Below are 26,096 nucleotides of genomic sequence, written 5' to 3' on the forward strand. Positions count from 1 at the left end.
AGTTCCAGGTGTTAAAAAATAAAAATAAAAATAAAACGTAATTCTTCCTCTTGGTCATTTTATTTTTTCCATTTCCGCTTGATTTCCAGTTCCATTAGTCGTCCGGTGAAAACGCATGCCTGAATGCGGATAAATAGTTCCGGTTTACGACGTTAGTTTCCTAAAGAAAAGTTCACTATGTCATTTTGGCACGAGCGAAAATAATCGCAGCGTTTATAAGATTTTTTGACTATTTTACGAGGCTATAGCGGAGTCGGAAAATAAATAAATTAGATATTATCGTAAGTCCGTTCTGCTAGTGGGTTGATTACAGAAAACAAACATGGCGGCGTCCTTGAGCAGCTCGGGCAGCGTGAGGCTTCTGGTAAGATTTATTCTGTTCTGATCGCTCTAAATGATTAAAAATGTCAAATGCATCTCTATGGAAACATGAAAACACCAACTTTAGGTTTCTGTATTCAAGCTGCTAGCTTAGCCTAGCTGAAAGCTAGCGTGGCTAGTAACCGGAAACGTTCTTGGAGCTTAATAACATCTTGGTCAGACGAATGTTTTTATCGTGTTGCTTCTATTGCATCGATCAGTGTGTGGGTGGATGGAAATATTTAATCAGTGAGAAACTGTTAGCCGAGCTTAGCCGTGACAACCAGGGGATCGTTGTTTATTCACTTGTGGTCAGTGGTCATAATGTTATGGCTCACAGTCTCTGTTTTCTCTGTAGAGCGCCTTAGTCCGATCCACGTCACTCAGCTCCACTGGAAGCAGAGGCCTCCACGTCACAGCAGCATGTTGCAAGGTAAACACCGAGGACACATCTTACATCCTTCCTTCCTTTTATCCTTACTTCCTTCCTCCTTTTTCCTTCCATCCACCTATCCTTACCTTCTTCCTTCTCTTTCATCCTTTCTTCCCTCCCTCATTTTCCCTCCTTATTTCCTTCTATCCTTCCTTCCCTATTTCCTTCCTTCCTTCCATCTATCCTAACGTTCTTCCTTCTTTTTCATTCCCTCCTTTCCTTCCTTCCTTCCTCCCTTTTCCTTCCATCCTTACCTTCTTCTTTCTCTTTCATCCGGTCTTCCCTCCGTCATTTTCCCTCCTTATTTCCTTCTATCCTTTTATCTTTCCTTCACTATTTCCTTCCTTCCATCTTTCCTAACATTCTTCCTTCCTGTTAATAAAGGTTTGTTCTTATTAAAGAGTCTAAAATATATTTTTGTTTGTTCCCTCTTATTTCCCCCCAGAATCGAGCCGCTCGTATCCGAGTTGGTAAAGGCAACACACCTTTGACCTACGAGCAGGCTCATCATCCCCATCACATCGCCCACCGTAAAGGATGGTTGTCACAGCACACCAGTGAGTTTCCACACACCACACACACACACACACAACAGGCCACGACGGGTCTGCCCCCTGCAGGCAGAGAGGAGTAATTACAGAACCTGAGAGGTGGAGGGAAAAGGGGTTAGCACAGAGGCTGCAATCAGAGGGAGACTGTTAGCCTAGCTTAGCACACATGCTAGAAACAGGGGTAAATAAAGCCACAAACATCATAGGGGGATTTCAAAGTTAAAGCATGTTAACAGGCACTCAAGAGGACAATTAAAAAAGCTTCATTTAAATGCAACTATCAAAGTTTAAATGCATTTAAATGCACATAGCCTGCTAGCATGCTTCAAACTGGAGTATATGTTTGTCTAACTGAGCATAGTGGCACGAAACAGGAGAAACTGTTAGCCTAGCTTAGCTCAAAGACTCAGATGAGAGATAACAAAAGATCTTATCCGTCTTTTACTGCAGCTTTGAGCTAAATTCTCTGCGCGTCTCCTCGCAGGTAACCTGAAAGGTGAGGAGGGGGCGGCCGAACGCACCGTGGAGGACGTCTTCATCCGGAGGTTCATGTACGGGACCTTCCACGGTTGCCTGGCCAACGAGGTTGTGATCAAGCGGCGCGGGAACTTGCTTATCATTTGCGGCCTGATGATCCAGAAGCTCCAGCCGCAGAAGTTCTACTTCCTGATCGGCTACTCTGAGACGCTGCTGTCGCACTTCTACAAGTGTCCCGTCAAGTTAGAGATCCAGACGCTGCCGGAGAAAGCCGTGTACAAGTACCTCTGAGGCAGCGGCGTGGCGCTAATGCTAATCCACTTTACTGTGTGAAATGAACGTATATTTCACATATTTATTTTGAACTGTTTCATAAATTAGCCAGTAAAGCAGATTCACTTTTCATTATTCTTTGCTCTTCATTTGAAATAAATCCTATAAACTAACACGAAACAAAGAAAACTCTTCATTACTGCATCTTTGTGCTAAAACTCTACATCAATAAGTATGCTAACCGCTCCAGGCTAGCTTTTCCCGCCTGTTTCAGGTCTTTATACTAAGCTAGGCTCTGCATTGAGAATGGTATAACTAATAAAATGATTTATTAGCATCTTTTAAGGGGAAGTTTGCGCCACGAGAACAAGAAATAACAATTAGTATTTTTCAAGCCACTGTAAGTTAAAATAAATGTGCAAATTATGTTTTTATTTAACCATAAATCATAAATAGCCTCTTATTATTACTGTAAACCGTATATAACATGTTTTTATTATGCTAATAGAAGCTAAAGAGGTTTGAGCTGCAGGAATTGAATCCGCGCTGACGACGTCTTAAGAAAGAAACATTCTGATGCATTTAAACGCTTCTTTTGATTTTCTTTAATCACTTTCAACACAGTGCAAATTCATTCGCATGGACTGACCTGGTCAGTGCAAACACAAGGCACACGGGATTTAAGGCGTTCATTTCACATGTCATCGTGCAAAAAAAGTTCCCTTGGTAGATTACTCACATTTAGGTAACACATCTTAAAACGTATAAAAGGCAAAAGTCAGAATTCATTCTCACAGCGACAACAAACAAGCATCAGGGTTTAAATCGTTTCTAAACAAACAAAAAAAAAGTCCATTCTCTAAATCTAAAGGCACAAACTGGGTCAGAAAACAAAACTCAAACAAAACATTTGGAAAATGTTGCCACAAGTTTGAGGACAACGTCGCTTAGCAGGAAAGCAAAACTCATTTTAACACTTCAGTGTCTGAAGTAATTAAATAATGTAGATGTTTGTGTACGTGTTATAACAGAGCCAGTTTAGCTGCTTCAGGTACGTGTTGTGCTAAGCTAACTAGCCGCTGGTCTCAGGTGTAAATGGAACAGAGAGAAAACACATTCAGCAAAAACATAATTGGAGCAGAGACGGACGATCGAAACCTTTGGCTGAGTGTCGTTCAAGAACAAAAGTCCCTCGTGTTTCTGTGACTGACGACGTTTTGACGCCTCGACTGGTTCATTTTGCAGTTTACACAGAAACACATCACAGTACGGACGAGAGCTTCAAACATAAACTAGAATAAACTCTCTGAAAGGTTCAGACACGTGAGCACAGCTCAGGAAAACAACCTTTTATAACTTGTTGTAAAAAAAAGAAAATAAAACAGTACAGCTGGTAGAAATATAATTAAATCAAAGTATAAAAACTACAAATCACAGTTGTACCCCACACAGCCAGGCTAGCAGTTTCCAGTCTTTATGCTAAGCTAACTGCTAGCTGTGGCTTTACACTCACTGAACACACATTTTGTAGACATCATCGTGAAAAGAGCAAATTATTTAAATAAGTTGTGACTGTTTTGCACAACATCTGGACCCTGAACCCGGAGCAGCTGAATGGAACTAAAAGAGCCAGCGCTCTTTACGTTTAGCCAGTTTTCCCCTCAGAACGGTGTCTTCATACTGGAAGTCGAGACAAACCGACCCCACCCTCCTCCCTACGGCGTCTTCCTCCTCCTCCTCCTCCTCCTCCTCCTCCTCCTCCTCCTCCTCCTCCTCCTCCTCCTCCTCCTGGTCTTCAGTGGACGTTACGGCAGCTGTCCCCCGAGCAGGACTGGAGCTTTATGAGCCTCTGGTTCATGGTCTGCAGGACGGACGGATCCACCGTCTTCACGATGTTCACCAGCTGGTGTTGGTCCTTCTTCAGGTCGTACACCTCCACAAACGACTGGGGAGAGAAAACAGGAGAGAGACGAGAGTCTCCACATCAGCTTCAGGATCAACCAGACGACGACGACGAGGACGAGGAACTGAACCGGGTCCTGGTTTCTTTACCTCGCTGTCTGCAAACTCACAGTACTGCAGGTTGACTTTGTCGTCCAGGGACCTGACGCAGGCGTATGTGTTGTTGTAGGCGTCTTCGCACACACAGTCCGGGAAACATTGCTGAAGAAGGTGAGAGTCGGAAAATGACTCAATGGAAACAGGAAGTGATTTAGAGAACACAAAGCAAACAAACAACCTGCCTTTAAAGTCATGCACATTTTAAAACGGCTCAGTTTTTATTTAAAGCTTAGAATGACCTCACACATGATGTAAGAGAGAAACACAAATAAAAAAAAAAACATCATCCATACGACAGAAAAAGAGTTGAAGGAGGAAATAAATATGTGTAATAACATCACACATTTTAAAAACCAACATAGGTTTTATCTAATAAATAAGTATTTGGAGCTGGAGAGAATTATTTTAATTATGTTTAATGTTCAGAACGTTCAAAATAAAGTTTTCTCTTTTGTTTTTGTGTGTAATGACCTGATACAGAGCTTCTTCTCTTCTCCAACTAGATGATTAGTTTGAGTTCTTTATGGAGCTGTTTCATGTGGTTGTTGGAAAATGATGCAACTCGCTTTTATGTGTCGATGGTTCGAGAAAGATAAAGATGAAATCACATCAGGAGTCATGGCTGCAGCGTGACGCCGCCTTTTAGACTCCGTTTGGGGACATTTGTCGATAGTTTGGTGGGAGAAAGGAGCTTAGATGAACCATGAAAAACTAAACCTCAGAGTTAGAAAATGACTGAAAAGAACCAGGAAGTGACTGAGAGTCTGAGCTGCAGCCTGACGTCTGCTTTCACACTCTATTCGTGGTATTTTCAGAGAATTTCAGACATAAACTGGACGTATTAACATCTGTGACCGACATGAAGACAGTTCAGTCCAGTTCAGTTTGTGTCCAGATTTGCTGGATCTCGTTCTGTTGTGTGTTTCATGTTGTTGAGCTGAATTGACCAACTAAAAAACACAATATGTAACGAGTCTGAGGCCACTTCCTGTCCCATGAGTCGACGGCTGCTGCTCCTGATTACGACACCAGAACAAACCGTGGCACGAAACCCGAGGAGTCGAGTCATGAGAACACCTCCTCTCCTTCCTCTTTTTCTGCTCTCTCCTCTTCATCCTCTCCACCACACTTCCTCCTTCTCCTCCTCTTCCCCTTTCTCTTCTCCATCCACATCCTCCTCATTCCCTTCTTCTCCTCCCTCATCTTCCTCTACAATAATCTGTTCTTTTAGATGGATCTATTATATATTTTGGAGCGATGGAAACAGATTCCAAACAACCCGTCACTTTTCCTCTTAGAGCCACAACGAAGACGACACCTTTGTTTCTTGTGTCTCGTTACATTTTCCTAATTACATGTAGGTCTGTGACAGATTACCAAACGTTTAGCCGCTTAGCGTTAGCTACTCACAGACACTCCGGGGCCTAGTTTCGGACAGGAAGGGTCAGCGGTTGGACTTCCCTCCCCGGTGTATTCCACCAGGAAGAACGGTCGGGCCGAGCCGTTACGCAGCGACGGAGCCTGGACAGATTTAAGAGGGTTTTAAATAAATGCAGGATAAAATGCTGAGATCCACGTGAAGCGGCAGCTGACCATCTGAGAGAGGAACGACTGCCCGTCCACGTTGACGGACGACAGGTTGAGGCCAGAGATGTCCAGGATGGTGGGGGCCAGGTCGATGTTCAGCACCGGAGCCTGAAAGAGTCCGGACACGAGGAGACGTTAACTTTCATTTTTATTTTTTATATTACACACATGTAAGTCAGCGGAGATCCGCTCTGACCTGCAGCGTCTGGTTCGGTTTGATGCCCGGACCTCGGACCATGAGCGGGACTCTGATGTCGAATTCATAGAGCTGCCTCTTATCGATGGGCAGAGAGAACTGACCTGAAAACCACACGTTTAACCCATGAATCCATGAAAAATAGTGCTTTTTTTTTTTTATAGAAAGAAATTTTAACGTATTTTCTTTCTTTAATAGTTTTTTTTTAGATATATATTCATCACTTTAACTCCAACACGTTCCATTAGAAGGCAGCGCTTGTCCGTGTTGTGCTAGCTGAATGTTTTGTACGGCGTCCATCCACCCCAACCTCCTCCCATAGACGTCAGTGTAGTTCAGTCAGTTGTTTATAACTATTCAGTTATGTGCAGTTTTTTCCTCTTTATCAAATGAAACATAATCAAATCCAGATAGCGTGTTAGCAGGCTGGTTAGCACATCAGGCTAGCACTAGCTTAGCATCTATGAAGTGCAAAACAAGGCCGATCACAGCCACTTTCATGAATACCACGAGGAAACGGAGGAGGAAAACAGGAAGTGTTGTCAGCAGAAAGCTGAGGTCACATAAACCTGACGCCTCTCGCTCAGCTGACTTCCTTCACGGTTTATTTTGGATTCCTGAATCCTGAAGAAGCGACCGACCTGTGTGGTAGCCGTTGTCCGAGGTGTAGAAGATGTAGGTGTTGTCCAGCTCCTTCATGCTTTCGAGCTTCTTCACCAGCTTCTCCACCATGTCGTCCACCGACAACAGCGTCTGCCACCTGCAGGACGGATCAGAGTTCGTTCATCATGAGTTTCATCCCTAGAAATAACAATAACTCTCGTACCGTTTCCTGAAAGCGTTGTCCAGGAAGGTGATCGAGCTGTTGGACATCGGGTTGACGGCTTGGCGCAGCAGCCAGTGTTTGTCCTGAAAACCAAAAGAAAAAACGTTGATTAGAAGCATGATAACAGAAACCAGTCATGTCTGACGTCGTAGAGACGAACCTTGGCCGGTTTGTTGAAGCTTCCGTCTCGAGGAGCCTGAATGTTGGTGAACTCCTTCTGGTACTGAGGCGCCGCCGTCCAGGGGGAGTGAGACGCTGGAGGAGACAGCATCATGAAGAAGGGATGCTGAGGACTCCGGTCGTCCAGGAAGTGAAGGGACCGGTTCAACTAGAGCAGAGATGGGGGGGTCAAAGTCTGTTAAGTTTGGGGGCCACATACAGTCCGGTTTTACCTTAAGTGGGTTAAAAGATTAGAATAATAACCTGTAAGTAACAACTCCACATCTTTTTCTGCTTGTTTTAGTGCAAAGAATAACAAGTAAATTAGGAGAATGTTCATATTTAATAAATTATCTTTCTGCTTCCTTCTCGGATCAAAGAAATAACAAATTTCTTGATAATAATAAGTTTGATTTGGGCTCATTGTTTCATCCTGGGTCTCAGTGTTGTGTTCTTTCTTATTTCACCGAGTCAGTGGAAAAATTAGGAACAGAAGTTATTTTCATTGAAAACCTGCAGCTGTTCGTGCAGCTGTTCATGCAGCCGTGGACCAGATTAGACCTCTGTGGTCTGACGTGACGTTTCTGGGCCGCGGACCGTATGTTTCACACCTTTCACAGCTAAAGCGATAAACAGGCTGAGGCTAACAACAACAACACCATCACCACAACATATGACACAGTGGAACAAGCTGCACAAATGATGTGGTCTTTTCTAGAGAAGCAAAATGTGAATAAAAATAATCAAACCAGTCGACAGTGGAGCGGCCCCGACTCTATTAGCTTTGTTAATATAAATCACTAAAGCTAATGTTTAAACCTATCACATATCATCTATCATGTGCCACAGTAGAGTTCTGGCCCTGTTGTTCTCAGTAGTTGTCTGATGGGCGCTAGCTGCACCGTTAGCTTCTCTTCTGCTAATATTACAGCGTCTGGGTTTCAGGAAACCTGACAGAGTCAATATGTAACATGCAGCCTCTTCATTGGCTCAGCAGCCATGTGGGCGGGGCCTACAGGAGGCTTAGATTGACAGGTCTAGTGTGGCTCTGTGTGAAACAGTTGAGACCGATCACTGAATGAGTCGCTTCACTAAAATGTGTCGGATTCATGTGTATTTAACGAAATTTAAAAATGTATAAAAAATGTCTAATCAACCAAGGATTTTGCGGCGTATTTGTGTGTATTTGTGTAGTGTTTGTAGCGCGGTGTCACACGTATCTCTGTACGTCCTGTGGGTCTGTGTTGGATGTTATTTTGTATTTTTATTTTCAGATGGAAATCTTTTTGCTAAATGTGATGCACACTGACTGTGATTAATGTTTGTGCACATTGTCCATAAATGTGATAAAAACTAAAAGAACCAGAACGATAAGTGTCACAATGTTGCAGCTGAACCAAAATGAGCTGCGATGGAAAGTCCAGCTCCTTGTAAATTCATTTCAAAGCGAATGAAGCGGACGCTGGTGGAGCTGGTTCAGCAGAAAAGACGTCGAGTCACATGAACGACGACGATGTGAAACTTTGACATGAGATAAAAACAAAACAAACAGAAGCTAAACGAGCTAAACGACACCCGGTCGTTGATTAACCGCTCACTCTGCTGACTAACGCTTCTGACTCTCATTTCCACATAAACAGCAGCTGATCCGGACGCTTTGCAGCTTTATCTGCTGCTGTAAACTGTTACGTAACCGTGGAAAAGTGCTTGGTCTGACTCACGATGAGGTCTGTCAGGTAGTCCTTCTCATAACTGTCCCCGTGCGGCTCCGCTTTCCCGTTCACAGACAGAGTGTAGTTGTAGTACTGAGAGTTTCCCACCTGCACATCACAAAGAAGAACAACTTATATTACCATTCACACAAGATACAACTATATTTAGTTTGGCAGCAGCTTCTAGTAGCAGCTTAACTGTGTTTATGAAGGTAATAAATATATATAAAATATATAAAATAGACAATACTACAGATGTGACGCACCAGCGCATGCCACTGGTCCCAGCCTGGAGGAATATGGCCGACGCCGCCTGCTTCTTTGTGGCCGTACTGAAGGAAAAATAATACTTTAGTGTCTCCAGGCTAACGTGCTGATGTTTGCCTTTAAAACAGATAAATCGTTTATTTTCACACACACACACACATTACAGAAAACACACAGCAGCCAAATAGAACCGTAAAAAGGCGTTTAGAGCCGATGTGATGACTTTTATCACCTTTCATATCAAAACATCAAAATAAAAACATCAATGCATGATTCATAAAACTGTTAAAAACAAACACACTATGATTTTCACTAATTATTGTTGATAAAAAAATTTATATTTACTGATTTTAACTCATCACTGAGGCTGTAGGAGTTTACTCCTTCAACTGTGACGCTTTGAAAATGAGTCCAAACTTTTATTATTTTAAACGTCTTTATTCCTTTTTAAACACCTGGTGATGAAGTAAAGTAAATAATAAGTTCTCTTTAAATGTAGCAGCGTGTTTAGTTCATGTCATGTTGTCATTGAGGTTTTTATACAGGATATGAACGTGATGTCACAGGAAGCTGAAGTCTCCGTGGTTACGGCCACTGAGTGACAGCTGATCACGGAGCTTAGCAGCATTAGTTTGAATCAAAGGCTTTAATAGCGTCCAAACTGAAAAACTAAATAAGAAAATGGAGAAAAGCCGTCATGTCTGACTGAACCTGTCCCAGAGCAGCTGCTACGACTGACGTAGTTTGGTAGTCTGGTTTGGTTTGGCTTCTAAACCGATTCAAATCGGTACTAATACTTGGCTCAGTGTAAACGGCTGCTCTTGTGTCAGGAAGCTTGACGGGGTAGCAACAGTAACTAAGGAGAGGGGCGGAGATAGCAACAGTAACTAAGGGGGGCGGGGCTAGCAACAGTAACTAGGGAGGGGGGCGGAGATAGCAACGGTAACTAAGGGGGAGAGGGGCTAGCAATAGTAACTACGGAGGTTGATGCTAGCAGCAGTAACTAAGGGGGGCGGGGCTAGCAGCAGTAACTAAAGGGGGCGGGGCTAGCAACAGTAACTAAGGGGGGGGGCGGAGATAGCAACAGTAACTAAGGAGGGGGGCAGAGATAGCAACAGTAACTAAGTGGGTAACGCTAGCAATAGTAACTACGGAGGTTGATGCTAGCAACAGTAACTAAGGGGGGGCGGGGCTAGCAGCATTAACTAAGGGGGGCGGGGCTAGCAGCAGTAACTAAGGATGGCGATGCTAGCAGCAGTAACTAAGGGGGGCGGGGCTAGCAACAGTAACTAAGGATGGTGATGCTAACAGCAGTAACTAAGTGGGCAACAGCATAGTAACTCGGGGTGATGCAGCAGCAGTAACTGAAGGTGGTGGGGGCGTGGGGCTAGCAGCAGTAACTGAGGGGGGCGGGGCTAGCAGCATTAACTAAGGGGGGCGGGGCTAGCAGTAACTAAGGATGGCGATGCTAGCAGCAGTAACTAGGAGGAGAGGGGCTAGCAACGGTGATTAAGGGGGGCGATGCTAGCAACAGTAACTACGGAGGTTGATGCTAGCAGCAGTAACTAAGGGGGCGGAGCTAGCAGCAGTAACTAAGGGGGGCGGGGCTAGCAGCAGTAACTAAGTGGGGGGCGGGGCTTCTGATGATGTCGTCGTGTGCCCACACCTGGTTGAGGTACTTCCCGGCGAAGAACGTCTGGTACTTCTGTTTGCTGAGGAACACGGGGAAGGCCTCGGCCTCGGGGCCCTTCTGCCACGCCGGGCTGGAGCAGTTGCCCCCCAGGGAGTTGTTCCTCACCTGGTGGTTGTGGGGGTAACGCCCCGTCAGGATGCCGCCGCGGCTCGGGCAACACAACGGGGTGACGGTGAACTGGACCGGGGGCAGGAAACGAGAAGAGGAAGAGAGACGACAAAAGAGAAGCGTGAGGACGAGAAGAGGATGTGACACGTCCTCTGATTTATTCCGATCGCACACTCACCGAGTTCACAAACGATGCTCCTTCACCTCCGATCAGCTGCCTGGTCTTCTTCATCGGCGTCTACACAACACAACACAACACAACACAACAACACAACACTATTACATGTATACACACATTCAGCTGCCAAAACATTAGGTACATTTACATTTATTCCACAGTTTGTCAGTTTTAAAAATAATAATTAAACCTGTAGAGATTTAACAGGAAGCGTCCACTTTATTAGGTACACAACAGCTACACAACCTGTCCACTTTATTAGGTACACAACAGCTACACAACCTGTCCACTTTATTAGGTACACAACAGCTACACAACCTGTCCACTTTATGAGGTACACAACCACTACACAACCTGTCCACTTTATGAGGTACACAACCGCTACACAACCTGTCCACTTTATTAGGTACACAACCGCTACGCAACCTGTCCACTTTATTAGATATACAATGGCCACACAACCTGTCCACTTTACTAGGTACACAACCGCTACACAACCCGTCCACTTTACTAGGTACACAACCGCTACACAACCCGTCCACTTTATTAGGTACACAACCGCTACGCAACCTGTCCACTTTATTAGATATACAATGGCCACACAACCTGTCCACTTTACTAGGTACACAACCGCTACACAACCCGTCCACTTTATTAGGTACACAACCGCTACACAACCCGTCCACTTTATTAGGTACACAACCGCTACGCAACCTGTCCACTTTATTAGATATACAATGGCCACACAACCTGTCCACTTTACTAGGTACACAACCGCTACACAACCCGTCCACTTTATTAGGTACACAACCGCTACACAACCCGTCCACTTTATTAGGTACACAACCGCTACGCAACCTGTCCACTTTATTAGATATACAATGGCCACACAACCTGTCCACTTTAATAGGTACACAACCGCTACACAACTAGTACACAACTCATACACATTAAAGACACAACTCATATACAACTAGTATTAAACAACTACACAACTCATACAGTTCATATACAACTCACACATACATAACAAGTATACAACTACTACACACTAAATACACAATTCATATACAACTAGTATGCTCCAACTACTACACAACCAGTATACAACTACTGCACAACTACAAGACTACAAGACAACTCATACACAACACCTACTCAAATGCTACACAACTCAATAAACACAATTTATACACAGCTACACAATAGCAGCTACTAACTACTTGATAAAAACAACACATACTCAACTACTACACAACAACCACACAACTACTACACCACAAATACATAAAAACTACACGATTACACAAAAACTACACAACGACATCTACTCAACTATCACACAACAAGTGTACAACAAGTATACAATAACTACACAACAGCTACAATTGCAAAATAATAACACGACAACTACTCAACCAATACACAACTACTGCTACACAATGAATACACGAATCATACAACACAATGATAACACAACTACTCAACACCTACACAACTACTACACGACACAACAACCAACATACACCTACTCAACAAGTATACAACAACTGAACAGCTGCTACACAATAAGCATAACTCATACACAGTTACACAACAAGTACACAACAATTATACAACCTCCCCCGGCCTCCCCCCCGGGCCTCCTCACCAAGCCTCCCAGCTGAAGGTCCTGGTCGTCGGCCACGATCAGCACCACGTTGCTCGGTTTCAAGGTTTCACACCTGACGCAGCAGGTGAGCAGCGCGAGGAGCGTGAGGGCGGCGTCGCGTGCCCTCCGCGGGCCGCAGGTCGCTCCAGCTCCGGTCCTCGGACCTGACATTGGGCCACACTCACACACACACACACACACACACACACAGGTAGAGAGGGAGAAGGCGGAGAGGCCGGTTCGGTTCCTGCTGGTTCAGTCCCCGGGACACGATGAACCCACGGAGCCCACGGAGCTTCGCTTTGAGGAAGTGGAGTCAGAGTCTGAGTCTGTGGACACGTGACCAGACTGGGTGGGAGGAAGGGGGGCAAAGCACGGGGTGTGCAACTACACAACAACTCATAAACAACACTTCCTCAGCCAATACAAAATAAACACGCAACTCATATTCAACAGCTACAAAACAAATACACAACAACTACACAATGAATACACAACTCATACCCAATCCTTAATCAACAAGTATACAACAACTACACGGCTCATACACTAAATAATTACTAAACTACACAACTCTTAGACGTCTTCCACACAAATCCACACAACTTATACACAACTTCAGACAGACGTTGCTTTATTTTATTAACTGTAATGGTGTTTAATTTATTTTACCCAGAACAAATAAAAATGTCGTCGCATACCAGCTCATGATAATTTTATTTTTTATTTTATTTTATGTATTTCTTATTTTTTATTTACTGCAGTTCGTTTCGTTCAGTTTTATAACAACTGACTGACATTATTTTATTTTAAATGTCTTTTCTTTTCTTTTCTTTTCCTTTCTTTTCTTTTCTTTCTTTTCTTTTCGTTTCTTTTCTTTTCGTTTCGTTTCTGTAGTTTAGTTTAGTTTAGTTTACTAGTTAAACAGAACAGTGTGACCGTCCAGTTCACTGTTTCCAGTCGGAACTATTTTGGTGGCGCATCGGTCCACAGCTGCTTCCGGTTTGGCTGCTCTCAGCTGTAGAAAATGAGTTTCATTTTATATTTACAACTTGTTTTATTTGAGTTTATTTTTATAACAACAGAACAATTTTATTTATTTATTTACAACAACTGGTTTATTTTATTTTAATAATTAGTATTTTATTTTATTTCATTTATTTTGTTAAATTATAAACAGAACATTGTGACTGTTCGGTTTCCACTCGGAACTATTTTGGTGACGGACTGGTGCCGGTCCACAGCTGTTAAAGAATGACACAGCTGCTTCCGGTTGAGCCGCGCTTAGCGGCAGAAAGTGAGTTTCTTTCCCACAACCCGACCTCAGAAGATGAAGATCGTTACGTGACACACATTAAACGAACCGCGTTGAACTATTTTATGTTTAAACGACATTTAGCTTCAGGACAAACGAGCTAACTGCTCAGAAACCATGGGGCAGGCTAACAGCAGGCTAACAGCGGGCTAACGTCCACACTGGGAGTTTTTATCATCAGGTAGTTGATAACCGGCTCTGGAACCATGGTGCCACTAAAGAGGAGGAGATCCTCGGTGGCTGTGGAGACCGGGTCGGACCGGACTCCGAGCAGGTTCCCTCAGGTTTTATTCCTCCTGGAGCGGAAGATGGGAGCGAGCCGCAGAACTTTCCTCTCTCAGCTCGGACGAAAGAAAGGATTTCAGGTGGAGGAGGAGTTCAGGTGAGTTTAGTTTCAGGTGAGACTGTCCCAGAGAAATAATAATAATATAATGATAGTTTAGTTTAGTTTCAGGTAGGACCAGAGAGGCTTCAGTTGTTCCCAGGACAGATTAATAAATAAGAAATAATAACAATTGATACAGTTTTGTTAAGTTTATTTTATTTAATTTTTTACATCTGATATGTTTTATTTTAGTTACAAAAACTGCCCTATTTATTTTTATTTTTTATAATAACTGACCCATTTTATTGTAATTTATTTTTACAACGACTGACATGTTTTATTTTATTTTTACTTCATTTTTATAAAAACTGACCAATTTTATTTTATTTTATTTTTTATAATAACTAAACATTTATTTGATTGTATTTTATTTTTATAACAGCTGACCAATCTTATTTTTTATTTTATTTTATTTAATTGTTGCAACAACTGATTTATTTTATTTTATTCTACTTTATTCTAGTTTTATAACAACTGATCTATTTTATTTTGCTGCCCCATTTAATTTATTATTTTCTATCTTTTATTTAATTTAATTTAATTTGATTTTACTATAGATTTCTTTAGTTTAATTTTAGCTTCCTATAGTTTAGTTTAAAACAGAAGTCAGCTGTTTTATTAATAATCTCATCTTTCCTGTTTTCTGCTTTCATTTTTCAAATATAACTCAGTGATCGCGTCACGCATCTTATTTCTGAAAACAACTCCGCTGACGAGGTGCGGTCGTGGCTGGAGGCTCAGGTCCGAGGTCGCGGCTCTGCAGAGGTTCAGCTGTTGGACGTGGGCTGGTACACGGAGAGCATGCGAGCAGGACGACCCGTGGAGATACAGGACGCACATAAACTACAGGTACGTTTTATTTGACTCCTCCAACAAATTCACCTGAAACTGTGTGTGTGAGTAAAACTGCCTCGTGTCTTTCAGGAGGAGACGAATGAAGACGAGGTGGTTTTGTTCTCGGTGCCGAGCTACGCGTGTCAGAGGAGAACCACGCTGGAGAACCACAACACCTCCCTCACCGTACGTCCACAGATCTGAGCCAGCGCCTCCTCCAGCTCTTACAATGTGTGAGCTGGTCAAAATAAACCCACGACTTCATCCAAAAACAACAACATTCATCATCCAGTGTTGTTTCCCTCCTCATATCTAACTTCTTATTCATTCATATCCATGAAAACACTGGATTCATTGTTATTTTTTGGCCCAGTAGCCTTTTATCTTTGAATCCTCCACTCGCTTTCATCTAAAAAATAAAAGAAAAAGTGTAAACTGAGCCAGATTTGATCCACAGATCAACCTAAAACATTTCCTATGATCCATGGCTGCTATATTCTTATCAGGTTAATAGGTTAAGTAACACGTAGATGTCACTTTCTTTTTTTCTTTCTTTTTTTTTAGAGAAAATCACAACTTCAAATCAAATCAAACTTTATTTATATAGCACTTTTCCTCCAGGCCTGAAGTCTTGTCCCCTAAAAACAAGGAAAATGTATTTTTTTACACACTTTAACTTGCAAACGGGTCAAATTTCACCCTCAACATTCAAGATTCATAAACACTTTATTGATCCCACAATGCGGAAATTGCAGTTTGCAACATCACACAGAGTGAACTGTGTAAAAGATGAATAATAAGATGAAAAGGAGTCACAAGATAAGAAACACGTATATGAAAAAAGACACAGATATAAGAATAAAATAAAATAAAAAATGAGGTAGAAGTAAAATTTACTAAAAACAATGAACAGTTCAGTTTACATAAACTGTTTACAGAGAATAAACAAAGTGTCTTTTCATCCAGGCTGCGCAATATAATAGTTAAACTTAAAACGATGCTTTGTATTCTGTTTTTATTCAGTTTTTATTTTTTTTTTATTCTGTTTTATTCTGTTTTTTTCTTTCTTTTTCCCCTCAGGACCCTCTGTCGCTCCTGGCTGAGAACGCGGAGCTGACGGAGGAGGAGGGCCGGGCCGTGGCGTTCCGTCGGGCCGTCGCCGTCCTGAAGGTGCTTCCTGTGGCGGTGACGGACGTGTCCCAGCTCAGAGGGCTGCCGTGTCTGGGAGAACACATGCTGAGGGTCATCAGGGTCCGTCCTCCTCCTCTTCACCTCCACACACATCGTTTCTGTGCGTCTGTCTCATCCTCTGGTCTCTGCAGGACGTCCTGGAGAACGGAGCGTCTCGTGAGGCTCAGTCCACCGAGGGGTCCCAGAGGTTTAAGGCTCTGAAGGTGGGTCGGCCCCTCGGCCCCGGAACATGAATAATTACATGAGCTTTTATTATTTATTGGTCAGAATTAAAAATGTGTTTCCTTTTTATTTATACAAATTTGTACTGAAGTTTAATGTAAGAAATGAATTTAAAGTCTTCTTCTGGTCAGACTCACCGATCAGCCACAACATTATGACCACTGGTTATCTGGTTCATATGTTATATTATAGAGAAGAACATTTAAGAGGAAGAGGAGAAATTGTAGAAGGAGGAAGAAGAGCAGGAGAAAGAGGAAGGAGAAAAGGGACAGTAAAATAAGAGGAAGTAAACAGGATCCTGGAGTCAGACCTTCGGAGGTCTAGAGGAGTCCAGGGTTAATATGATGTGAGGGAGGTGGTCCTAATGTTATGGCTGATGTGTTTCAGACGTTGACCGGTATCTTTGGAGTTGGAGCCAAAACGGCCGACAGATGGATCAGAGAAGGAATATATGACCTCGATCAGCTACGAGCTTCAGGACAAACACTGAACCGAGCTCAACAAGCAGGTCAGATAAAATTATTCATTTTATTAATTATTAATTCATTATTATTCATCAATCAGATTAATACATCATCATTAATCGATATATTTAATGGATGCCCTATTATGACACTATAACGTAGTAAAATAATAACCTGCTGTGAGCTGGGCCGTTTGTTTTGTGCTTTAATGTTTGCTACACAACAATTACGTTTCTGGAGCATCTCCAGAAAACAAAGCTCAGTTTTTTCCTGAGATAACGAGATGATTAACTGATTAACAGATCAGGAGAAAACAGAGGAGATAACATGTATGAATGTATGATCACTTAGAGGAGGATAGGATAGCACTTATAGGATGGAAACACAACAAATGTCAACAAGTGGAGGAACATTAATGTGGACAAATGTTGGTTTAAGAAAAAGGACAAAAAGTTGTTTTGTTTTGACTCTTTCTCGAGTTTAACCTGATTAAACGTTTTAATCGTCTGACACCACTAAATAAAACCAAAAACTAATTAAAGTTGCTTTTTTATTAAAAACAAACGTCCGTCTGCAGGTCTGGAACATTACGACCACCTGAACGAACCCGTGACTCGAGCCGACGCCGACGCCATCGCTGAGATCGTGGAGGCGGCCGTGACCTCGGAGCTTCCTGGAGCTCACATCACTCTGACCGGAGGATTCAGGAGGTGATTTAGGACGAACTCAAAGTAAAATAAAACAGAAAATAAATAAAGTAATGATGTACAGGATGAACACAGAGGAACGATAGTGTCCATTAACATTAATAACATCAGAAACAGAACGTTTGATTCATTCTTACAGGAAATAGTTTTGTTGCTCCCATGAAGTTCCTGTTTTAAGGAGTCAGATACATAATAATAATAATAATAATAATAATAATAATAATAATAATAATGAATCTGGACCTGGTTGTGCAGAGGGAAGCAGAGCGGCCACGACGTCGACTTCCTCATCACTCACCCAGAGGAGGGGAGGGAGGTCGGGCTGATGGAGAAAATCGTCTCCTGGCTGGAGTCGAAGGTAACGCTGGGTTCTGGGTCTGGTCTGGTGGTAACCATGGTAACCACCACTAGTTATCTCCCTGGAGCTAAAGTTCAGGTTCATCTCATCGTTTTTTATCCGGTCTCCATGGTAACTGTGGTGATGTTTGGTTCCCTCCTTGGTCTCCTCAGGGTCTCCTCCTCTACCAGAAAACCACCAGGAACTCGTACCTGGAGTCCAAGGACGGGCCCGGGCGGCCCGCCTCCAACATGGACCGCTTCGAGAGGTGCCTCTCCATCTTTAAACTGGAGGAGAGAGGAGGTGGAGGAACGGAGGAGGAGGAGGAGGAGAAGAAGAAGGAGGACAGAAGATGGAGAGCGGTGAGAGTCGATCTGGTCGTGTCTCCAATCAGCCAGTTTGCTTTTGCTCTGCTGGGCTGGACCGGATCCAAGGTGACTCCGCCTCCTCCACGTTAGCCTTCATAGTTAGCTTTCATCGTTAGCCTTCATTGTTAGTCTTCATCGTTAGCCTTCCTTGTTAGCCTTCCTTGTTAGCCTTCATTGTTAGTCTTCACTGTTAGTCTTCATCGTTAGCCTTCATCTTTAGCCTTCATCGTTAGCCTTCATAGTTAGCCTTCCTTGTTAGCCTTCATCGTTAGTCTTCATCATTAGCATTCCTTGTTAGCCTTCATCGTTAGCCTTCCTCGTTAGCCTTCCTTGTTAGTCTTCCTCATTAGCCTTCCTTGTTAGCCTTCATCTTTAGCCTATATCGTTAGCCTTCATAGTTAGCCTTCCTTGTTAGCCTTCATCGTTAGTCTTCCTTGTTAGCCTTCCTTGTTAGCCTTCATCGTTAGTCTTCCTTGTTAGTTTTCCTTGTTAGCCTTCATCGTTAGCCTTCATAGTTAGCCTTCCTTGTTAGCCTTCATCGTTAGCCTTCCTTGTTAGCCTTCATCGTTAGCCTTCCTTGTTAGCCTTCATTGTTAGCCTTCCTCATTAGCCTTCATTGTTAGCCTTCTTCGTTAGCATGCTTCCTCGTTAGTGCGGCTCGTTGTCGATAAAGTTTTTTTGTGTCTTTTGTGTCTTTGTGCAGCTGTTTGAGAGGGAGCTGCGACGTTGGGCCGGTCATGAGAAACTCATGTCTCTAAGTAGCCACGCCCTCTACGACAACAGCAAGGTCAGAACAGAAGAAGAAGAAGAAGAAATAAAAGAAGAAATAGATGAAGAAGAAAACTGTCTCTACTCTCAACCTTCTTGTTCTCATTTCATATCTGAACTGATGTTTTTGTTTCAGAGTAAATATCTGAGAGCTTCGTCTGAGGAGGAGATCTTTGCTCTCCTCGGCCTGGACTACATCCCTCCATCAGAGAGAAACGCCTGAAGACAGGAAGGAGAGAAGAACAGTTCCTCTGACGTCCACTAGAGGCTCCCAGAGAGAAACCAAGATGGCCGCCGCCCAGCAACGCTGCGCTGAGCTTCAGGAACATCCACATGACTTCTTTCTCCTCCTTTTTTTCGTGTCTTCCTCTCCTCTTCTCCTCCTTGGTCCTCATCAGAATTAATTTCACCCGTTTGTGAAGTAAATACTTGATCGATTCTTCTCTCTGTGACCAGATTTAATTAAATAGTTAAATCAGAGCTGTTACAGATGTGATGTTTATTTTTAGATCATACACGACTTTAATTTTCTAATAAAATATGAATGAAACTAAAATATGAAACTCTCTCTTCTTCTTCTCTTCATCGTTCTCCTGCTGATAAAACTAGAGTTTTTCAGCCTCTCTCGTTTCTTCTTCTTTGGTTTTTCTCAACGTTTTCTTCTACAGACTCCCACCTGTGACCTGAATTCACCAACGTCTTCGTCTGGAGGGAAACCACACGGCTGCAAAGAGACAGCGTTCGAGGTACTTTACTTCAGTATATAGGTCATTTGCATTGGCCAGTTCAGTCCTGCTCTAAATGTTGTAATCTGCAGCTTCACCACAAGGTGGCACCATCTCCTGCACACTGGTCCTTTAATGGTCTGATTTAAAGATGGAGGCCTCAGAACGTTTGTGTTTTTATGAAGATATCTGTTATAAATTATATCTGGTAAACCTTTTAAAGGCGCTAAATTTTATTTTGACGCATGATTAACACACAAATGTTTTGTTATTATGCAACTCTTTATTTAGAAAATTTAAAAAAACTACTAAAAACAAAAAATAAAACACTAAAAATATACAAGGACCAAACAAAAACAGTAAAAACATTAATTAATAATTTCACTATTTAAGGTGTTCAAGTAATTTAGTGACTTAAATACTTGAATTCAGCTAAAACAGGAAGTAAAGTCAACATAAATAAATGTTTTAAAAATAAATATAAAGTATAATATTTAAAGAAAATGCTTAAAAATATTTTTAAAATGTTTAATAACAGCTGAAATGGTTTTATTTATTTTTTACGCTGAATATATTTGGTATTTAAATAATCCCGGTGACACATTAGCAGGTTTTAAACACCAGACCTGTTGCGCTGAGGTCGGACCGGAGCTGCAGAGGTTTCCCGTGTTTTGTTTGTGAGAGTGTGAACTCTCAGGCGTTTCCTAACAGCCTCATTAACCTCTAAATACCAGTTTACCATCAAAGGCCGCTCACGCCTCCGTCTCCTGTCTCTCCTCCACCCTCCCCACTACCACATCCCTCCTCCTCCTCCTCCTCCTCCTCCTGCAGAAATCTCTCAAATTTATTCTTTATTTTTCTGTCCGACACTTAAACACAGCTCCACCGTGTTCAGGAGTCTCTAATAAAAAGGCTTAAGTAGGAGAGTTAGAAGCAGCAGTGGGAGTTTTATTTCTTGTTCCTGAATCACCATCGACATGTGAACTCTTTTTTTTTTTTTTTTTTTTTTTGACGCCGTATGTGTGAACCAGAAGGAGACTTGGAGTCTGGGCTCCTGGAAGAACAAAAGACGACGATGGAGTTTGTGGAAATGTAAATTTATTTAACGGAGCATGAAGGAGTGGAGACGGTTTCCGTTTCAGATGAAGCCGCAGATCAGTTTTGTCTGTGAAATGGCAGAAAAGTATCAGTGAATATTCAGTTTTCTGATCTGGCATCAAATCGTCGAGAAGCTGAAAAGAAAAACATTATAGATGTTTTACTGCTTAGAAAGTTCAAATAATTGCATTAATGAATAATCCTACTAACATATATATTCCTACATGTGCAGAACAAAATTAATATATCCAAAGGTGCTTCAATTAAATTTGTAATAAAATATATTAATGCATCACTGAGAAAACATCGAGTTCATAAAAGATTCTTGAAATACAACAGATTTTACTGAGCTCTTTAACATTTTCACAAAAATATTTTGCAAAATAACTTTTAGTGAATCATGGCAGAGTATTGACTAATAATAATTTTAGAAAAAGTTTCTCTTAGCCTAGCTTAGCACAAAGTCTGCGAATATAGTGGAACTGCTAGTCTAGCTTAGCACTAAAGCTTTAATCAAAGGGAAACTGTTAGCCTAGCTTAGCACGGAGGCTGCGAACAGAGGGAATCTGAACTGTTAGCCTAGCTTAGCGAAAAGCCTGCAATCAAAGGGGAACTGGTAGCCTAGCTTAGTGAAAAGCCTGTAAATAGAGGGGGACTGTTAGCCTAGCTTAGCACAAATGCTTCTCTTTTCTCTGTTATTCGACGTCTTTTATCTTCAGCGTTAGCCGCTCGGTTTTAAGGAGCTTTAGCGTCGTAGCTACAAACTAGTTCAGGTTGTTGAAGCTCATATTTTATTTGTTTAGCTTTTATTTAAAGTCTCACTGAGATTAAAAAATATCTTAACGGAGAAACAACTTGATGATTAATACGCTCGTTAAAACGTGAGCAGAGTTAAATGAACCTTCAGCGTTGATTTAAACACATGAGATGAGACCTGCTCCTCTGGTTTTAGATCATTTCAGATCAACATGTTCCAGGCGGCAGAATAACTGAGACGTTTTCCTCTTTCATTCAGTTTCTAGATGATAAAAATCAGATCAATGCTCCTTTAAAAGGTCACGTTTCCATTTTAAGTCCCATAAAAGCTTCAGTGCCTCCGGATCTATTTTTGGGGAAGAACATTTAAATTTGCGTCCTCTCCGTCGTCCCATCTGCCTCCTGCTCGTCCGCCGGGACCGGTCCCGCTGCCCCCCCCCCCATCAAAGCCCCGGGAGCCTTTGATGGAGGCTGATAGGGATCAATGGGACCAGGGAACAGGCCTTAACTGACCGTGTTACAGACGGGGCGGGCGACCGCTGCAGATCAATGATTATGAGGCGTCATCAGCATCAGAGACGAGTCGAGGCCAAAACCTCTTCTCCTCTTCCATTTATTCATTCATTCATTCATTTATTCTCTGCTTCCATTAAAGGAACGAACCCAAATAACTTTAATAAGACGGAGTCTCTGCAGCAGGATTTTAGTTTTATTTTTTAAGGTTTTTGTGCGTTCGTTGCCAATTTTTAGCCTAATTATTTATTTTATGTCATAGTTCCTGGTGTTTTTACTGTATGTAGCTCTGTGTGATACAGAGTTTAGTTTATTTTAATCTAATCTTATTCTATCCTGGTTTTTAAGAGTTGATACTTTTATGTGCAACGAAGCTTCTGTGACCAAGTCATTTCCCACGTGGATCATTAAAGTCTAAGTTTATGAAAAGAAAAGCTGCAGCAACGTTAAAACATTTAATTTAAAAACATTTCATTCTTTAGACTGAAAAATCTCAACTGCTGCTGCAACAGATCTTACAGATTATATATAAAATGTAGAAAATCCCTAAAACTCCCTGTAACGTCTCAAAAAGTGAAAAATCTCTCTCATAAATCTTCTAAATTCAGTAAAATCCTTGAGTTTAAAGACACTGGGACCTGAATTATTGATCAAATATTAAAAATGTATTCAATGTGTATACATATATAATATGTATATATATATAATGTACTCAAAATGCACAACCTCCTCCCATTTGATTCATGAAAACCTACAGCGCTGAGATGTTGGTGTAAAATAATGACTCGACTAGAAATATTAAAGTGTTGGTGCAACAACACACTTTAGTTTTTGGCCTTTAATGAGATTTAAATGTTGAGCTTCAGTTTGAGACTTTATTTGATTCTTGTTCTGAGATGTAGGAGTGAGAACAGTGTTTCATCCTGAAAACCATGAATTATGCTGCAGTTAAATGATTTGTATGTTTTGTGTGTTAATAAAAGCGATAAATAAATTATCCTTCCTGTAGTTTGTGAGGTTAAAAACAGAACATTTGGGTCATTTTATTCTTAATAATCAACCAGAATGATGATGATTTAACACAGTTTAACACAGACGTCGTCCTTAAAACAAACTCTGAAATGTCCAAAATTAAAAAATCAGTGAAGACTTTTAGTTTGTGACACCAGATTCAGAAAATTTGTGAGGAAAATCAGAGCATTGGTGAAATAAAACTCTTAAATTTAGTGTTTTTATGATTTGAGAACCAGAAAAACACAACGTAAAAAACAAACAAACACAAATAGATTATTTGGGATATTTTTGTCTTAATAAGTGACTGGAATCATTAATAAAATATAAAAATCAATATTTAAATGAAGTTTTATGCAACAAATCTGCACCAGAGCAACAAATGTAGATTCATCCGCCGCTGAAAATAGTCCCTGACAGACGCGTTTCATTCTGAATCTTCTGGAGCTCAGATTAATCCGCCAGGAGGATCTGAGGAGCAGGTCTGTCGGGACATGTGCCCCCCCCCCCGGTCTGGTGGTGGTGTGTGTGGGGGGGGGGGGGGGGGTGTTTGTGTCCATAACAGAGCAGCAAACAGGCCCATTAGAGATGAAAGAGTCTGAATGGAGCCAATCAAAGAGGAGCTCAGCAGGAGACACTTACTAGACAGACAGAGAGACAGGGAGGAGGAGGAGGAGCAGGGACACATCTCCTCCGTGTTCTCCTCAATCTGAGATGTTTCCACAGAAACAGAGAAAATCCTCCTCCTCCTTTTCCCCCTTAAAAACTAATAATAGTGAATATTTGAAGTATTTCATGGGACTTAAAGTATTAAACTTTAAAGCGTCATAATAAAAAGCGCTCAGAGGATCTGGGGTCTAGTTCAGAGGCTGATAAGGAGGAGGAGGAGGAGGAGGAGGAGGAGGAGGCGTTCAGGCGCTGTTTTGTGTGTAAATGCAAAGATTTAAAGGATTTAATCGGTTTAATTGATAAGATAATGAGACGCGGATCCGTCGCTGCTCTGCGCATCCAGACGCTCCAGACGCGCAGTCTGTGCGCACAGAGGAGGAGCTGGGGAGGTTTGTGGGGGGGTCTGTGGGGGGGTCTGTGGGGGGGTGAGGTGAGGTGATAAGGGCTCATTACTGAAACCTGGACACTTCAAAGAGCAGCGGAGCTTTGATTCCTCCGCGCCGGGGCAGAGACACCTTAGAGCCGCCTCAGTCTGCGCTGCGCCGCCGCCGCCGCGCCACATAAATAAAGTCCTGTCAGGAGGCAGCGCCTTTCTGATGGAAATATTTATTAGTAAAGGCTGATTACACTTCCTCAGCTGCCCTCATGTAAAGGCACCGCGTTTAACAGCCTCATTCATCCATGATCCGTTCACCGGCTTTTATTTCTCCATCAGTTCTGACCAGGTCCAGGTCCAGGTTTACAGGCCACATGCTCCTTAAATATCATTTTATTTGGTTCAGTGTTTTATATGTGTTTTTATAAATGTTAAAATTATATGAAGCTTTTATTTGATATTTCTTTTTACAAATTTAAATCTATATATTTTTTTTAATATATCCACTACTCATTGAATTTAAATGAGGTGTGTGTTTAAAAACAATCACTTTTATGTATTTAGAGGATTTATTTAAAGTTTTTGTATTTAAAATGTTTTTAAAATGATCCATTTATCAAAACTGCTGCTGCTTCCTCTTTACGATAGTTTATAAAATATGATAATAATTAATGAGTTAAAGCATCAAACTGACATTTAGCTCCATTATCTTAAACTAAAAGACTGTTTGTTGTGTTTATTGATGCGTTGGTTTCATTTTCCTGTTGATCCTGTGTTTCTACATGAATCCTTGTGTCTCCAGGTCATTGATCTAAAGTTAAAGTGTCTTTAATCTGGGATCATCTGGGATCAGCTGTTAATCCGCTCAGTCATTGTTCTGCTTTTTGTCCTGAAGCTTCAGTGAAACGTGATTAAATGATTCTCTCTGTTCTGATTAATCTGCAGGAGAATTATTCAGTTTCTCACGTTTTATTTTCTTTATTTGGTTTTATCGACCACGTTCTTTAATCTTTACCTGATTATTCTGTTTTAATGACTTTTTAACCAGATCACACAAGAAAAAAAAAATCAGTTTTAACTTTATTTATCCACTCACTAAAAATAATTTTATAGTTTTGTTTTACAGGGTTTAAGAGAATTAATGTTATATTTTAGCTATTTTTTTTTATATTATTATTTTAAATTATCTTTGAGGGGTTCTTTAAGAAACTTAAATTAAATATATATATTTTTAAAATAAAATTCTTATTATATTTAATTAATTTGATTTGTTTAATTTATTTTAAAAATATTTAAAAATATTTTAGCTGTCATTTAGTTGTTGGCTTTTTATTTAAAATTTTTATTATTTAAAATATTTGACAATATATATATAAAATGTTAATTATGAACCAAACGTTTCTCAAATATTAACCTGAGGAGATGATCAGTGCTGCATATTTATTTATTTATTCAGGTTTTTATTTTTTTAAAGTGTTTTGTGTTGAAATGAAGAGTTTTCTGTTGGTGAGATGATCAGACGACTTTTAAACTAACACACGAGTCTTTAATCAGGAAACTTGATTCTGGGACGTTTAAAACTGATTTTCCTTCAAGATCCCTGTGAAGTTTTTGAACTTTAAGCAACATTTTAGTTTAATTTTAACGTTTTTAAAGTGAATATTTAACCTTTATCTCCTGCTTCGCTGTTAAAAAGTGAAGATTTGAAGGTTTGTTGGTTTGTTGAGAGGTTTCTCTGTGGGGACGAGCCTCCGGTGCGTCTGTGGAGGACATGCAGACGGTTTGGGCTGAGTCTATTATCTGGTTTCTGGAGGCAGGAAGGACA

The 26,096-nt window shown here is 41.4% G+C and overlaps 3 protein-coding genes across 4 annotated transcripts; 2 read left to right on the forward strand and 1 right to left on the reverse strand.

The window, feature by feature from the left end:
- Positions 1–115: 115 nt before the first annotated feature.
- mrps24 (mitochondrial ribosomal protein S24) lies at positions 116–2,267 on the forward strand. Its single transcript, XM_047569941.1, has 4 exons — positions 116–364; positions 719–793; positions 1,239–1,350; positions 1,829–2,267. The coding sequence occupies exons 1-4, from the start codon at positions 323–325 to the stop codon at positions 2,110–2,112; spliced, it is 513 nt and encodes a 170-aa protein (XP_047425897.1). The 5' UTR covers positions 116–322; the 3' UTR covers positions 2,113–2,267.
- A 415-nt stretch (positions 2,268–2,682) lies between these two features.
- gnsb (glucosamine (N-acetyl)-6-sulfatase (Sanfilippo disease IIID), b) lies at positions 2,683–13,184 on the reverse strand. The gene is made up of 14 exons (XM_047569149.1): positions 12,533–13,184; positions 10,882–10,941; positions 10,569–10,772; positions 8,902–8,967; positions 8,645–8,743; positions 6,925–7,092; positions 6,765–6,847; positions 6,580–6,698; positions 5,939–6,042; positions 5,749–5,850; positions 5,566–5,676; positions 4,147–4,257; positions 3,883–4,039; positions 2,683–3,834 (listed from the first exon to the last, which is right to left on the reverse strand). Exons 1-13 carry the CDS (start codon positions 12,701–12,703, stop codon positions 3,890–3,892), a joined length of 1,548 nt encoding a protein of 515 aa, XP_047425105.1. The 5' UTR covers positions 12,704–13,184; the 3' UTR covers positions 2,683–3,834; positions 3,883–3,889.
- Positions 13,185–13,754: 570 nt separating this feature from the next.
- Positions 13,755–26,095, forward strand: polm (polymerase (DNA directed), mu). 2 transcript variants are annotated; one of them, XR_007110830.1, is made up of 12 exons: positions 13,755–14,229; positions 14,904–15,081; positions 15,157–15,252; positions 16,147–16,317; positions 16,389–16,460; positions 16,867–16,987; positions 17,521–17,653; positions 17,906–18,008; positions 18,161–18,421; positions 19,059–19,142; positions 19,260–19,869; positions 25,968–26,095. XR_007110830.1 is itself a non-coding variant. In XM_047569150.1 (11 exons), the coding sequence occupies exons 1-11, from the start codon at positions 14,054–14,056 to the stop codon at positions 19,344–19,346; spliced, it is 1,482 nt and encodes a 493-aa protein (XP_047425106.1). In that variant the 5' UTR covers positions 13,755–14,053; the 3' UTR covers positions 19,347–20,093. The 2 variants fall into 2 exon arrangements, 1 of the variants encoding a protein (XP_047425106.1); XM_047569150.1 differs by lacking the exon at positions 25,968–26,095 and having other exon boundaries at positions 19,260–20,093.
- Position 26,096: the final 1 nt, after the last annotated feature.

This window comes from Mugil cephalus, chromosome 19, assembly GCF_022458985.1.
Source record: "Mugil cephalus isolate CIBA_MC_2020 chromosome 19, CIBA_Mcephalus_1.1, whole genome shotgun sequence".
Classification (NCBI taxonomy): Eukaryota; Metazoa; Chordata; class Actinopteri; order Mugiliformes; family Mugilidae; genus Mugil; species Mugil cephalus.

Coding starts and splice junctions, on each gene's coding strand:
- mrps24 (XM_047569941.1), top strand. CDS start 323: ATGGCGGCGTCCTTGAGCAGCTCGGGCAGCGTGAGGCTTCTG. Junction 794..1,238: donor TCACAGCAGCATGTTGCAAG/GTAAACACCGAG, acceptor ATTTCCCCCCAG/AATCGAGCCGCTCGTATCCG. Junction 1,351..1,828: donor ATGGTTGTCACAGCACACCA/GTGAGTTTCCAC, acceptor GTCTCCTCGCAG/GTAACCTGAAAGGTGAGGAG.
- gnsb (XM_047569149.1), bottom strand. CDS start 12,703: ATGTCAGGTCCGAGGACCGGAGCTGGAGCGACCTGCGGCCCGCGGAGG. Junction 5,851..5,938: donor AACCGAACCAGACGCTGCAG/GTCAGAGCGGAT, acceptor GGACTCTTTCAG/GCTCCGGTGCTGAACATCGA. Junction 4,258..5,565: donor AACTAGGCCCCGGAGTGTCT/GTGAGTAGCTAA, acceptor CACCTTCTTCAG/CAATGTTTCCCGGACTGTGT.
- polm (XM_047569150.1), top strand. CDS start 14,054: ATGGTGCCACTAAAGAGGAGGAGATCCTCGGTGGCTGTGGAGACCGGG. Junction 15,082..15,156: donor AGGACGCACATAAACTACAG/GTACGTTTTATT, acceptor CGTGTCTTTCAG/GAGGAGACGAATGAAGACGA. Junction 16,988..17,520: donor GAACCGAGCTCAACAAGCAG/GTCAGATAAAAT, acceptor GTCCGTCTGCAG/GTCTGGAACATTACGACCAC.